This window comes from Fukomys damarensis, unplaced genomic scaffold (genome assembly GCF_012274545.1).
Source record: "Fukomys damarensis isolate Sample0158 unplaced genomic scaffold, DMR_v1.0_HiC HiC_scaffold_10, whole genome shotgun sequence".
NCBI classification, from domain to species: Eukaryota; Metazoa; Chordata; class Mammalia; order Rodentia; family Bathyergidae; genus Fukomys; species Fukomys damarensis.
Window position 1 is genome coordinate 10,849,718 of NW_022900922.1, and position 15,679 is coordinate 10,865,396.

Consider the following 15,679-nt stretch of genomic DNA (forward strand, 5'->3'; position numbering starts at 1 on the left):
TACACATATATTATATGCATACACACACACACACACACATATATAATTGTTACCTTTTCCTCTTAAACTGTCCCTTAAACCAATATGTAGTGATCTTCATTCCCTTTTCGGGTCAGTTTGGCTTGAAGTCCACTTCATCTGAAAATAAGATACCTGCTCCTGCTTATTTTAGCCTACAAATTTCTTTTGGATTAAATGTGTTTTTTTGAATATAGCATCATCTTTAGGTTTTACTTTTTTATCTAATCTGCCAATCCCTGTGTTTTGGACTGGGGAATTGAGCTCTTTCACACTGAAAATTATTACAGTAACTAAAAGTACTAATTCCTATCATTGTACTGTGTTCCTGTTGCTAATTCCTTTTTTGCCCCTTCTGTTTAATTGCTTACCTTACCTGGTGTATTCATTCTATTAGACTTTTAGGCACTGTTGGCTTCATTATCTCTTTCTACATTTCTAGGAAATCTTTGAGAATTTTTTTCAGAGTTCTGGTTTTGTGCTCATAAATTTCTTAAAGTACTTTTTTATGGAAAGATCTATTTCCTCATAAAATCTGAAAGATACTTTTATAGGATATATGAGTCTGAGTTGGAAGTTGTTTTGTTCTAGGGCCTGAAACACTTTCACTCCAAGCTGTCCTGGCTTTTAAAGTTTCTTTTGAGAAGTCTGCTCTAATTCTAATGGGTTTACCTTTATAAATGTTTGTTGTGGTGGTTTTTAAGTTTTTGTTATGTCAAACTTTTGGGATTTTGACTATGATATGTTGTGGAGAAGACCTTTTCGGATTGTGGCTATTTGGGATTCTATGTGCCTTGTTTATCTGTATGTTTAATCTTTTCCTCATACCTGGAAAGTATTCCATTATTCCTGTAAACAGGGCAACTTTTTGTTGTTGTTAGGCCACTAATGCTATCTTCTGATTTTTACTAACTCAAATTAACCTTAAGTCACCTGGAAAATACTGGTCCATTTTCCTTTATCTCTTGTTATCTGCACATATACAGTCACCTACATTAGCCCTTACTTCTAGTTCTCACACTGTTCACATATTGGTCACTTCTGGTCCCCGTACTTTGAGCAGAATTTTTACCTCTTAGATCCTTATTTGGTATCTTTTTATGAGTTGTATTCTTTACTAATCTGGTCATTCGTGGTTTGTATTGCTTTGTTTTGCTCAGCTTTTTATGACTGTCTTCTGTAAGCTCATTGATCATCTTGTTCATTAAATCCATTACCTATATATTATATCACCTCTGAACTCACCAATTACTTCATCAATCTGTCTGTCTCCTTTTTATCACTTCACATAATTCAAATGTCTGGCTTTGGATTTCCTCCCTATCAATCCCCAAGTATCAGATGGGGGAGTTGAAAGTTTCTGGAGGTACTGTGTTACCTTGTTCATCTCTCTCTCTCTCTCTCTCTCTCTCTCTCTCTCTCGTTAGGCAATTATAGTGGAAAGACTTTGTTTCTAATACAGAGAACTCTTCACTTAGTGTCTGCTTTCCTGTGACGAGCAGACCCAATCTCCTGCACTAATCTGGGGAGGGGAGTGTCCAGCACAATTGGCCCAGCACTCAGTTTTCTGGGAATGAACTACAGTATTATTGATGGCACAAAGGAAAACCTGACACTGGTACTTCTGCATATGAACGCTGAATCCTGCCCTATTTTTCCTGACGCATATGGTTGGCCAGTGGTAGTTGCTACCAGTTTCTACAACTGTTTGTGAGCCTCAAGCCACACTTTTCTTCATCTAGCTTTACAGCCTGAAGTCCTGTGAGGTGCCTCCCCTTATCCAGAGTACTCTCTGTCTGTGCGCCGCAGGCGCAGGCTGCAGCAACTACCCAAGCTGAGGTGTATCCTTGTGTTAACAGAGATACGTCTCCTTCCCCTCAAACTGGGCTGAGCTCTACAGCTTCATCCTTTTCTTTACATTGTGCTCAGTTTTTCCAGGTTTTCTAGAATTTCTAGAATTTCACATCAGCTCCCTTCCATTTCCAAGAGATATATTTGTTTTTTGTTTTGTTTTTTTTTTTCACCAAGCCATTGTTTTCCAGGAGTCTGAAATCCAGGTCCCTGAGAAGCTCTATATTGCTGTTGGTTTATGCTGTGCCATTTTAAATGTCCATGTAATTGGATTTTAACTGTATTTCTAATATCATAAACTTCTATATTTACAAAAAATATTTTCTACCAATAAAAACTAGATAAAATGTTACCCAAGAATCACACTGTTTTTCATCCACTCTCTCTCACATGCACACATTCATGCACACTGCAGAATAGCTACAATTTTAATTCCAGTTTCATCAGTTACTGGTTATCTGTAGACCACTGAAAATAAAAACCTGAAAACCGAAACGTTTAAAATGCAACACAGATTTAAAAACACAACAGAAAGACAGTGCTGTGCATTCTAAAGGGACTAAGTTATCCACAGCACTAATTTGCCTTAGGGATGACAATGATGAATATTATTATTACCAAAAAAGTAAGAAAAACACCATTTATCTACTTTTGACTAAACAGATGAGAATCTAAGTGATGAGCTCTAGACAGCAGTCTTGAAACCCAAGCACAACTGTAAGCAAACGGCATTTTTCAAACGCTTCAGTCACAGAATCCAGAGACAGGGGCTAGTTGAAAAGATGCAAACCATGATCATAGTGTGCTCAAGATATAACCTAGGTTAAACTGGACGCAGGCAGGCAATCAGTCTTGTCCTTGTTTTAAGGGAGAAGAAATGCTCAATAGAATAAAATCTCTCTACACCACGCTGATCCCTAGAAAAATAAGGGTCTTATTTTCATTTCCACCTGAATATGCTTATGCTCAGTGTTACAAAAAGTTGTGCTTGTCAGTTCAGAAGTCCACAACCCTGAACACAGGACTGCTTTTGATTGATTATATTTTTGTCTTTATAACTTATGCTTAGAAGCCCCTCTGAAATGCATATTAGGAATATATAAGATACATATACTTTAAAATACATAAAGTGCCTTAGGTAATTGAAAGTATAATCTACATTAAACCATAAAAGTCACATCCTAGAAGAGAATCCAAATTTTTGCCCTGAATGAGGCAAGAAGTTTTGGTCACTATTCATCTACATGTGCTCTGGGAAATAAAAATAAGTCAATTTTTTAAAAGCACTTAAGTGGAATATGTTTTGTTCACTGGAATGCTACAAACATTGTAATGTGCCTTTAAAATGAAACAGGTTTTACAGTAAAATAGCTTAGCTTATCCACAGAATATATAATAGGATCCATTTATTTTTATCTACCGAGATTGGCAAAGACTTAAAATGATGTGTTCATAAGGCTGCACGGGGGTACAAACTTTCGTACCCTGCTGCTCAGAATAAACACCCGGACCCTGAACAGGCCTCCGGCCACATGCATTTACTCACTAGGGACAGCACTGAGCACGGCTCTGTACCCTGGGAAACAAAGCCTTCAGACCTCTACCCTCTGGGAGCTCCCAGTACCCAAACTCTTGAAAATTTCCATATTCTTTGACCAGGCACTTCTACTTTGAAAATAGAATTAGTCAGAAAATATGCAGAAACATTTAGAGACAAAACTATTCAGTTCACAAGTCAAAATATGTTAAATTTTCAAAGGTAAGGACATGGTTCAATAAAATATAAACCTACATAACAAGGCCAAATTATTGCTAAAATTCTATTCAAGAAGGAATATAATAGTATATCATATATTACTAACTAATCCTATTACCAACATGAACACACACACACACACACACACACACACACACACTGTTGGGCTGTAAATGACTTCAATTTTCCCCATTTCTACATTACTGCATTCTCCTTTATGTTTACTATAATGAATATAATGACTATATGTTAAATATATAACAGAAGGTAATTTTTAAAAGAAGGTAACAGCTATTGTCTCTACCTCATGGAAAAAAACCTTTCTGCCAATGATACTAAAACTGAAGTTTACCATAATTTTTAAATCTTAAAGCATCTCCTGAATTTCATCTCCGCCTTCACTACTCTCAACATGTCACTGTGTGAATTAAACGAGTGGGGTTTGTACAGTAAGTTCCTAGCATGCTGTCGTGGCCAGGCAGGAGAGAAGCTTCAGGGAACTGAAGAGTCCACTTAGAGTAACATTTAGATCTGGGTCTCTCTGCCTTCAGAGTAAGCTGTGACATTACACAACTGTCAACTTTCATAATGCGAGTCCCTGAGCAGAAAGTACAAAGGGACCTGGACAGTGAAAAGAATCAGCTTGTAACACTGACAGAATATCAGGAGAGAAATTTGGAGAAAAATGTGCCAAAAGCTCTCGCTGTGGGCAATACATATCAAGAGCTTTCAAACATATTCACAGCTCTCAAGTCAGTGCTTCCATTTCTCAGAATCCATCCTAATAAAATACAAAAATGTGCACAAGATTTATGTCCCAGAATGTCACTGCAATGGTTTTCTTTCTCTAATTGATGTTCTTGTTACAAAAATAAATATGGCCATTGTAAAGTGCTGTAAAACAAAATAATCCAGAGAGTTTTTTTTTAAGTTAAACATCATAATCTCCCACTGCCCTGACAGCTTCAACATTCTAAAGCACTAAAAATTAAAAATTTGTTTTCATAGCTATCATAAAAATATACACAAACACACAGAAACGGGTTTCTTCTTTAATTAAAAAATAAGATTTGCAATATTTATGAAAACTTACTTTGTTTCACTTAATATTTTCATGGATATTTTTCAGATTGACACATTCTGATAATTAATACCACTTGCTTTATAACCTAATTTTTGTGAAACATTTGAGTCTTTTGAAGTTTTTGACTATGACAAACAATGACAAAATTAATACCTGCAAGCTTTATTTCTGTAAGATAACTCCATTCCTTCACTAAAAAAATGGATAGATGGATCAAAGGATACATATACATATATATATATAAATATTTCTGAAATATGTTAATATAACCTTCTCTTTTGTGATTGCATTTGCATAACTTAGGCTCACTCTGCCTTTTACTTCAGGCAAGATTCTGGTTGTTATAGAAAGAATGAAAAGAAAAAGACTCAGCATTTAGTTTTCTACAGCAAAAGTAGAAATTATGGAGACCACACGCAGATGAAATTTTTATAGAGCAGCTTGTGGGGGGCATTTCAGCTGTGTGAGGGTTAGAGAAGGAGGACACACCTCTGGGCTCTTATGATAGCCCTTACAGCCTGTAGCGAATAAAAGAATCAGCCAGCCAATGCATCAGGGCCAGTGACTGTTAATGGTGATGTATCAACTGGATTGACTAGGGAGCTGCCTAAGGGATTACTAAGACACACTTCTGGGTGTTTCTGGTGGGCCATGGGGGCATGACCTTGGGGTGTAGATCTGTTCCCTCCCCTTTCTCTGGCTCTGTTCACCTCTCTGTTTCCCAGTCATCATAAATTAAGCACTGTTGCCCCACCAGGCCCTTCCATCATGGTGTTCCTGCCTTGGAGCCAGCTGACCATAAACTGAATCCTGAAATCATGAGCTAAACTAAAACCTCTCCTACTTTAAGTTGTGGGTGCCTGGTGTTGTGCATAAACAATGAGAAAGCTAATACAAGGCCTAAAGACAAGGCCTTATTTCTATAACCACCCTGGCCAGGTGGTTTGTGGCAGAGAAAACCTGGTGTCCTCTTAATATCCTGTGTTCCACACCCAGTGTCATGGACCAGTAATTCATCCTCTCTGCCTTGGTTTCCCCACAGTGAGCATCCTGGAACTGGATGAGACCAAGCATAAAATCCTCAGCTCTTGTTGGCTAGTTCACAAGGACTTACAGAATGGCACAACTACTTTCTTTATAACACCAAGGAGCGAGGAGGAGAGCTCCTATGCTTCCTGTAAGCTTCACTGACTAGCTCTAAGAGGTCACCAGATGAAAGCACATTCGCATCCCCCAGCCCAGATGAAGTCCATCCTCAAACAGTCCTGAGCAAAAGGAACCAATGTCCAATTAGGGATAGGGTCTCCAAGACAGCTCTCCAGACCCAGATATTGTACAGCCCACAATAGCTGGAGTTGGGGAGAGAAAGGGAATAGGAGGGGAGGAAAGGACAAAGGGAAGGGAGGGGAGGGAGGGGAGGGAGACAAAAAAGAAGGGAGGGAGGGAGGGGAGAGGGGGAGAGGGAGGAAGACGTATACTTATCAATACAATCTATACCACACGGCACACTCAAATGTATCAGTAAGGCAAGTACACTGGGTCTTCACTCTGTTGTCCTTTCAGTTTTCTGTCTTCATACTTCTCTTTTCTTGAGCTCTTTTCTCTGGTCTTTCCTCATAATGTTTCTATTCCAATGGGGGTGGGTTGTATGATTGTGTGTTTGTTTTTGTGGTACTAAGGATTGAAACCTGGGCTTCCTGAGCTACATCCCTAGCCCCTCTTTATTTATTTATCCTTTCATCTTGAGAAAGGATTTCACTAAGTTGGCCAAACCATTCAAGGCCAAGCTGGCCTTGAACTCAAGATCCTCCTGCCTCAGTCTCCCAAGTCCTGGAACTGCAGGTGTGCTCCACTGTGCCTGATGCATACATGGTCCTTTATGTGATCTTTCCTTTCTGACAGGCTGAAAGGCAAAGCTATATTCCTCTGTGTCTCATCATCTCCTCTCTCTTTCACTACCCTATTTTAGTAGATGTTGTTATATTTGAGTGCTTTTCCTTTTATGGTCAAACACTTTTATGCTTCTATTATCTGCTTTCTCAGTTTTAAAACATCTGACTCTGTCTCACAGCAGGCAACCAGAGCACTCACTATACTTTTTACTTTTCCATTCTCCTACAGGCTCTGCAAAGCATTTTGCCTTTTAAAGCATTATAGTTTAGAAAACTGTTCCACTGGCCTCCAATGGCCATCCATTCGGGTTTTGCTCCTTCTGTGGGATTTCATTTTGGTTCATCTTTGTAGAAAACTATGTACTTCTTCTAGTTTTTCTGACACACTACCACGGGGTTGACTGCAGTATAAACAGGCCCCATCTTTCCTACGTGAAAAGGACTCCCACTGCCAGACAGCTGATTCCTCTCCTGTGGACTGAATTTTCCCTTACCGGAGTGGGGTGCTACCTGGATAAATTAGTAAATTCCTACTTCTATGCTTAGCTGGGCTTTGGGAAGAGGCCACAGGCACTGAGGTTTGCACACTGAGATCAGCTGTGTTTCCAACCACAGAGATGGAGTAGGGGAGCCCCAAAGTACCTACTCTGATTGCAAAGCTCAATGGGGAGTCCATCCCGAAATGCACAGATCCTGTCTGGGGTCACTCACTGGATTTGGCCAACATTGCTCTTTATGGTCGCCACAGAGAACAATGCCTACTCTGGCTGCGTTTCCAGGAGACCTCTGGTCAGCTCACAGAATCAGCAGCCTCTCCGCTCCAGAGCAGGAGTCATGAGACCAAACACCCCAGGATACCACACTCGAGTTCCTTCTGGCCTCCCTGTGACTTGCTGTGCCTTTAATGTTACTTATACTAGTTAATATACAGGTATTAAAAACAAACAAAATACACAATAAAGGATAATAATTAAATTATAGTGCATAGTAGATATTTCTATGAGTTCCTTCCGGCCTCCCTGTGACTTGCTGTGCCTTTAATGTTACTTATACTAGTTAATATACAGGTATAAAAGCAAACAAAATACACAATAAAGGATAATAATTAAATTATAGTGCATAGTAGATATTTCTATTTTATACAAAAATAAAAATAAATTGTTTAATGAAAACAGCAGGATGTAAAACCTAAAACTACAAATACATTTTGTAAATGTGGGTATATTTTATGGATTAAAAAAATAAGGAAAAGGGGCCGGAGATTTAGCTCAGCGGTTCGGTGGCCTGCCTTGCAAGTGCAAGGACCGGAGTTCAATCTCCGGTACTGGGGAAAAAAAAAAGGAAAATAGTTGAAACATCAGTATTTTACATAATTATAGATTTCTTACTCCTAAGCACTTTTCTGAATTTTCTAAGCTTTCTAAGCATAAGCACACATTGTTTCCAAAGCCAGAAGAAATGAAATCTCATTAGAAGACTAATATATATGTTAAGCTTAAGAAGCCATAAATGATGAAATCCTTTTTGTTACAATCATTACACTAAATGACACATCTGTTTTCTTGAAACTTAAATATTGATATAAAATATATTATAGAGAGTTTAATGAAAAAACTTTTCCTAATCAGCAAAATTAATGTTTGCTATTTTCTGTACTTACATAATACAGAAAAAACAGTCAATAGCATCTACAACAACTGCGAACACACACCCTCAGGAAACCCCCCAAATGCAATAAATGTTTGTGCTCATATTGTAAATGCTATGCCATGAAAGGGTACTACTATTCAATCAATAACATAGGATTAATTACATATATGGAAAATTGGTCTTTTAAGAAAAAGATTTACTTAGGTAGGGAATAAACATTTTAAATGATTTTTACAAATGACTTTGAAAATACTGCCTAAAATACAGAAATCTAGAGAAAGGAAAAGTATAGATATAAACCTAATCTAAAATCTCCAAAGAAGCACAATAGTTCTACTAATCCAATTCTTGACCTTGTTAAGAATGTATTACGCATACCACCTCCATCTTTTCCTTATCTAGTAATACTGCTATCACAAATCCAACCTGAGTTCAGGCAGAATACAAACTATGGGGAAGGATGATGAGAACCTTGAGGGATACTAATATAAACAAGGAAGATTTTTTTTTTAAAAAAGGGACCCCGTATAACATTCTGAAGGGGCTTATGCCCAGATACTATGCAGATAATCTCAAAATCAAAAGTAAAAGGCAAACCTTATCTTAGAATAAAAAATAAAAGTATAACCTTTTTCTATAATTGAATCATAAAACTTTGCCTAAGACAGAAGCCAGCCACCATCTGAATACCATCCCTACCACTATGACAAACTCCGGAATTTCCATTAAACACACAGATATACAATTATCACAAAGTGATTCAGTGAGAATCAGAAGAAAGGTCTGCATATAAGAGTTTGCATATATGTTTGAAAAAAAACTGAATCTGCTTTATCTTCATACCATCATATAACATGACGAGATTTATGGTACTTGTATTTTCAATGGCAAGAAAAATACACAGAAAAGGGGTGGAAATGTTGTATGTTAATAAGCAAAGAACCAGAAACCAAGTGAAACATCTAGTTGTTCTGGAGAGGAATCTGGATGAAAGAGAAACTGGGAATTTAGAAACGTATTAAAACATGCTTACATCTTGTCTTTTTATGTTTGCAAAATAAAGGAAATGTGATGAGGATATATTTATAGAGAACCCAAAATTTTACCTTGGAAGACCGGAAGGTAAATGCTGTTGATTTTACATCAGCCTTTTCTTTGTCCATGAGTAAAAGGTTTTTGTCTTCCAGGAGACTTAGGTATTTTCCGGTTGTGACGTGGCGTAGTCTGAATGGCTGCCCCCACCGTATGTGGCTCCCACTCCACCTAACAAAACCAATCAGGTCTTTACCCAACAGCATCCTCAATCACAGAAGCAGCAAGTGAAATATATGAATCGACCTATTTGTGACACATAAAAGAGTTACCATATTTATCATACATGAGGTAAAGAGAATATGTCTATATAGTTCAAGTCCCTTTCCCCAAATTCTCTAAATAATTACAATTTATAAAGCATTATAAAAGTATTAGGAAATGTTACAAAAAGGAGGTGTTTTTTTTTTCTCCATTCGCTTTAGTATCTTTTCTTTTTCCATATGATTAAGAAGTGCATGTCCAACAAAATTCAACTTTTAAGCTCCATATTTATCAAAAATTTTTAAATTTAAGTGAATTTAGTCAACTGTATATTAATGTCCCAGAAACTTAATCTCATCAATTATTAATAATGATATTAATATTGAAAAAAATTTTAAATTACAACAGAAAATATTAAAAATTGTGTGAAGATTTTGTTGTGATAAAGCAAGCAAAAAGTCAATCACAAAAAAATATATGCTTCAGCATAGAACTATCCTGAGAGTGACACAAATGCAAAACAGGAAATGCAGATTTTCAACTGTTAAAGACAATGATATTCAAATATTCTAAATAAGTGATGGTGGATATTAAATCACAGCAGTATTCATTATCAAATAGATACAGTACTTTGAAAGGTGAAGTCTAACGATTTTATTTGAAAGTGTCACTCCTTTAGGCCAGGGATGTAGCTCAGCAGCACAGTGCCTTCCTGGTGAGGGCAAGGTCCTGAGTTCGATCCCAGGTATGAGAGAAGGGAAGGGAAGGGAAGGGAAGGGAAGAGGTCACTCCTTTAATGTACTAGAAGTTTTATCTTCCATGCATCTATTTGAATTGATCGTGAAAAATGTCCAAGTAAACCAAGCATGGTGGCATAATCTGCAATGCCAGCACTATGAGAGGCTGAGGCAGGAGGATCACAAGTTCAAGCCAAGCCTGCTTAACTTAGCAAAACCCTGTCTCAAAATAACAAAAATAAAACACAAAAAAAGGCTTGTGATGTAGCTTAAGGCAAAGGCCCAGAGTTCAATTCCTGCTACTACAAGAAAAAAAGCATCTAAGTCACTTTACAATGTTCAAGGATGTATATAGTTTTCAAAATTATCATATGACCTATCTTATCTGAATAAAACAAACTGAAGACCATTAAGCCATCTTAGTCATCATTAAATACACAATAATCTCACATTTTTAAAAACCTATGAAGACAGCTGTTTTAATAAGACAGTCCCTGCTCCTTCACACCCATGGAGACTTTAAAACAATAATCTCCTTAAAGTGTAACATAATAAAGGAAAATACACTGAAAACCTAGTGCTTTTTAGACAAAGGCTGAGCCTTCTAATTATTAAAAAATTTTAAGACAGCCAGGAAGGCCACCTTGGGAGCTCTCCCGCCTCCTGCTTGGGCCCCGCAGGTCAGCACCATCTCCTGCCTTCTCTGACACCAGGCACATCCAGGAAGGTAGCCATGCAGGCGCCCTTGAAACACCCACCACAACATGCCCCCACCCTACCCCCACTCTCAGACCTCCTGATTGGGCCAATCCTTGGACCCACTCTGCAGAAGCATAAAGGGTATTTTTATGAGCTCCAATTTTGAACTTCTTTAAAGAAAGGGTGGGGGAAACCTGTAATAGAACTGTGTGGAGTTCAACCTTGCAGGTTGGGAAACTCAACTTAGGCATTATGGCCTGAGGTCAGTCTGAGTCGCGGGGATCTGCCATTGGCTAGCTGAGATCAGAGGACTTGGTTATGCACATGGCTGTGCACATGGTATTTTATGACAGCAGAGACATAATCTGAAAGAGGCCCTTCAAATTATTTTTTTTCTTTCTCTCTTTTCCTCATTCCACCCTTCAATTTCTTTCTTTTTTTCTGTCCTCTTTCTCCAACTCAGTCTCTTGCTCCACCATATTATCCCTCATCTCCCTTTCTATTCCTGCTCCTGCCCTAATTCAGACTTCTCCTTTTATCATTTTCTTTTTTCTTTATGTTCTTTTCTTCTGTCATTTTACCTCACTCATGGGTCAGTAGTTTCAAGGAAAAGTGAGACCCTGTTACTGTTAAGGGAATATATTCTTGTCCTTATTCTTGCACTCTGTCTATCCCTTTTGAATTTAATAGTTTCCTAAAGATTGTATGGTCACTCTATGCCCTCTGACTTCACTTGAAACCTTCTCCAATTCTTACACTTATCTACTCCTCTCGTCCTAATTCTGTCTAGGCCCCCATCTTATATGGTAAAGATGTTATATTGAAAAGCATATTCACTGCAAACATATTTTGGGCTGCTTATTGATTTTAATTTAATTCACATGGTTTAAAGGTGATAGATTAATGACTACCACAAGTGGTCAATTTGCAAGTTGTGCTTGATCCTATTGTGCTGCTGAATGTATCAACTAGGATAAAGGATTGTTATTAATTTAGTGAGTTGTATTCTCTGATATTATGAAAATGAGACTGTCTATGAGTCACTAGAGTCTCAAAAGCTAAAGCACAACTATATCAGGAAGATTTAAGTAATAACCCAGAAATTAAACCAAGGACAACCCTACAACAAAAATAAAAATGAGAAAACACTTAAGCAAGACACAAAGACAGACTTCCAGTTCACCAAAGGCAAATAGTAGGGCAAATGAGGATGAAAAGGCTGATAGAGAACCAGCAGGACACCCTGGACTCATACCACAGGAGATAACAAAACAGATCAATCAGGTTCTAGAAAACTTCAAAATAGAAATAATTTCCCTGATAACCAATAGAGATGATGAGCAAAATGGAAGTCATGATTCGAGATTCTAGAACAGAAACTGACAAAAAATAGTTGAGCTCAAGACCATGATAGAAGCCATGAAGGCCCAGCATAAGAAAGAAACGGAAACAATGAATGCCCAACAGAGGAAAAAAATGGAATCCATAAAACAGATTCAAACAGATATCCAGGAGATTAAAAACTCTACTGAAAGTGTACACAACAGAATAAAAGATTGTGAAGACAGAACTTCAGATATAGAAGATAGGATAGCAGTCAGTGACGGTTAAAAGAGAGGTCTCTTAAAAGCACTAAGGGATCATGAGAAATCAATCCAACAACTTCTTGATGATGCAAAGAAGAATAACATAAGACTGATACAAATCCGTGAAGTAGCAGGAGAAAACACAAATGACTTAAAAAAGCTGTTTACAGAATTAATGACAGAAAACTTCTCAAACAGAAGGGAAGAATTAGACATACAGATAAATGAGGCATACGGAACACCAACTAGCTATGATAAAAAAAAAAATCAACACCTAGACATATAATAATCAAGATCCCAGAAATCCAACAGAAAAACAAAATACTACAAGCAGTAAGAGAAAAGAAACAAATCACATGCAAAGGAAAGCCCATTAGAATCACAGCAGACTTTTCAACACAAACCCTTAGGTCAAGGAGAGCCTGGAGTGAGGTATTTCAAGTCCTAAAAGAAAACAACCTCCAACCTAGACTGATGTATCCTGCAAAACTCTCTTTCCAAATGGATGGGGAAATAAGATCCTTTCATGACAAAGAACACCTGAGAAACTTCATGAACACAAAACCAGCACTACAAGGAATTCTAAACAATATACTAGAAAAGGACAATGAAGGTCACAACAACATGAGACCCAACAGACCAAATCAAACAGGCAAGGCAAGAAACTAAAAGGAGAGGGGGGAAAAACTAAAAAGAGTCAACCAAAGGACAATAACATGACAATAATAAGTCAGAACGTATCAGTTATAACCACCAATATCAATGGCCTCAATTCACCAATCAAGGGAAATAGACTGGCAGAATGGATTAAGAAGTAAAAATCCAACAATATGTTGCATACAAGAAACACACCTAGTGCAAAAAGAAGCCCATAGACTGAAAGTGAAAGGATGGAGAACAATTTTCTATGTGACAGGAGCCCAGAAAAAAGCAGGGATAGCAATCTTATTCTCAAAGTAAATTTCAAACCAAAACTGATTAAGAGAGACAAAGAAGGCCACTACATCCTTGTAAAGGGAACAATTCAAGAGGAAGAGATGACAATCATAAACATATATGCACCAAATGTTAATGCCCCCAACTATATAAAACAAATACTAAGTAACATGAAAAACCAAATAAGCACTAATACAATTGTAGTGGGGGATTTAAATACCCCACTATCACAAACAGACAGATCATCTAGGCAGAAAATCAACAATGAAATACTAGAACTGAACCAAGCTTTGGAACACATGGACTTAATAGATGTCTATAGAGTATTCCACCCCACAAAATCAGAATATACATTCTTTTCAGCTGCACATGGGACATTCTCCAAGATAGACCACATACTAGCTCACCGAACAGGTCTGAATAAATGCAAAAGAATTGAAGTTATCCCCTGTATATTATCAGATCATAGTGTAATCAAGGTGTAGATCAATAGCTCAAGAAACAGTAGAAACTTGACAAACACATGAAAATTGAACAACACTCTCCTGAACAATCAATGGATCACAAAGCAAATTAAAGAAGAAATTAGACAGTTTTTAAAAATAAATGAAAATGCAAATACAGGAATTTATGGGACACAATGAAAGCAGTTCTACGTGGAAAATTCATAGCACTGAATGCTCACACTAGGAAAACAGAGTGAGCTCAAATAAACAAACTAATGATGAATCTTAGACTCCTACAAAAAGAGCAAGAAAAACCCAAAGTTTGAAGAAGAGAGGAAATTATAAAGATGAGAGCAAAAATCAATGCAATGGAAACTAAGAAAACAATACAAAAAATAAATGAAACAAAAAGTTGGTTTTTTGAAAGAATAAATAAAATTGATAAACCCTTAGCTAATCTTATCAAAAAAAGGAAAGAAAAGGCTCAAATCCATGCAATCAGGAATGAAAAAGACGAAATCACAACAGATCCAACAGAAATCCAGAGGATAATCAATACCTACTTTGAGAACCTGAACTCTAATAAATTAGAAAACACAGAAGAAATGGACAGATTTCTATATAGTTATGAATTACAAAAGTTGAACAAAGAAGATAAAAACATTTTAAACACCCCAATTATAGTCAGTGAAATTGAAAATGTAATTAAAAATTTACCAACAAAGAAAAGCCCAGGCCCTGATGGAATCACTGCTGAATTTTACAAGACATTTAGAGAAGAACTACCGCCAAGAATTACTCTTCAAACTTTTCAATTGAAAATTGAAACGGAAGCTATATTTCCAAATTCATTCCTGGAAGCAAGTATCACTTTGATTCCCAAACCAGGGAAAGACGTAACTAAAACAGAGAACTACAGGCCAATCTCCTTAATGAATATAGATGCAAAAATCCTTAATAAGATACTAGCAAACAGAATACAGAGGATCATCAAGAAGATCATACATCCTGACCAAATTGGATTTATTCCAGTGATGCAGGGTGGTTCAACATACGTAAGTCAATAAATGTAATACATTCTATTAACAAAGTCAAGAACAAAAACTATATGATCCTCTCAATAGATGCAGAAAAAGCATTTGACAAAACTCAATACCCATACATGATAAAAACCCTGCAAAAAATTGCAATATGTGGCCTATATGTCAATTTAATAAAGGCTATCTATGAAAAACCAACAGCCAACATCATATTAAATGGCCAAAAACTGAAAACTTTCATGTTAAAATCAGGAACAAGACAAGGATGCCCACTATCACCACTCCTCTTTGATATAGTTCTGGAAACATTAGCCATAGCAATTAGACAAGAGAAAGAAATTAATAGGAAAGGAAGAAGTTAAACTGTCATTATTTGCTGACGATATAATACTCTACATTGAAAGCCAAAAAACTTGACCAAAAGACTTCTAGACTTAATTGACAGATTCAGTAGAGTAGCTGGATAAAAGGCGAACACTCAAAAATCAATAGCCTTCTTGTACACAAATAACAGACTCATTGAGAGAGAAATTAGGGAAACAATTCCCTTCACAATAGCATCCAAAAAAATGAAGTATCTAGGAATCAATCTAACAAAAGAAACAAAAGACCTCTACACTGAAAACTACAGCACTCTGAAAAAAGAAATTGAAGAGGACATAAAAAAATGGAAAGATATCCCCTGCTC

The 15,679-nt window shown here is 37.0% G+C and overlaps 1 protein-coding gene across 1 annotated transcript in view; it reads right to left on the reverse strand.

The window, feature by feature from the left end:
• Window positions 1-15,679, reverse strand: part of Ryr2 (ryanodine receptor 2) — a 409,294-nt gene that overhangs the window by 298,608 nt on the left and 95,007 nt on the right. The window contains exon 12 of the mRNA XM_033761774.1: window positions 9,358-9,514. Within this exon, the coding sequence (XP_033617665.1) occupies window positions 9,358-9,514 (157 nt within the window). The remainder of the gene's footprint in view (window positions 1-9,357; window positions 9,515-15,679) is intronic.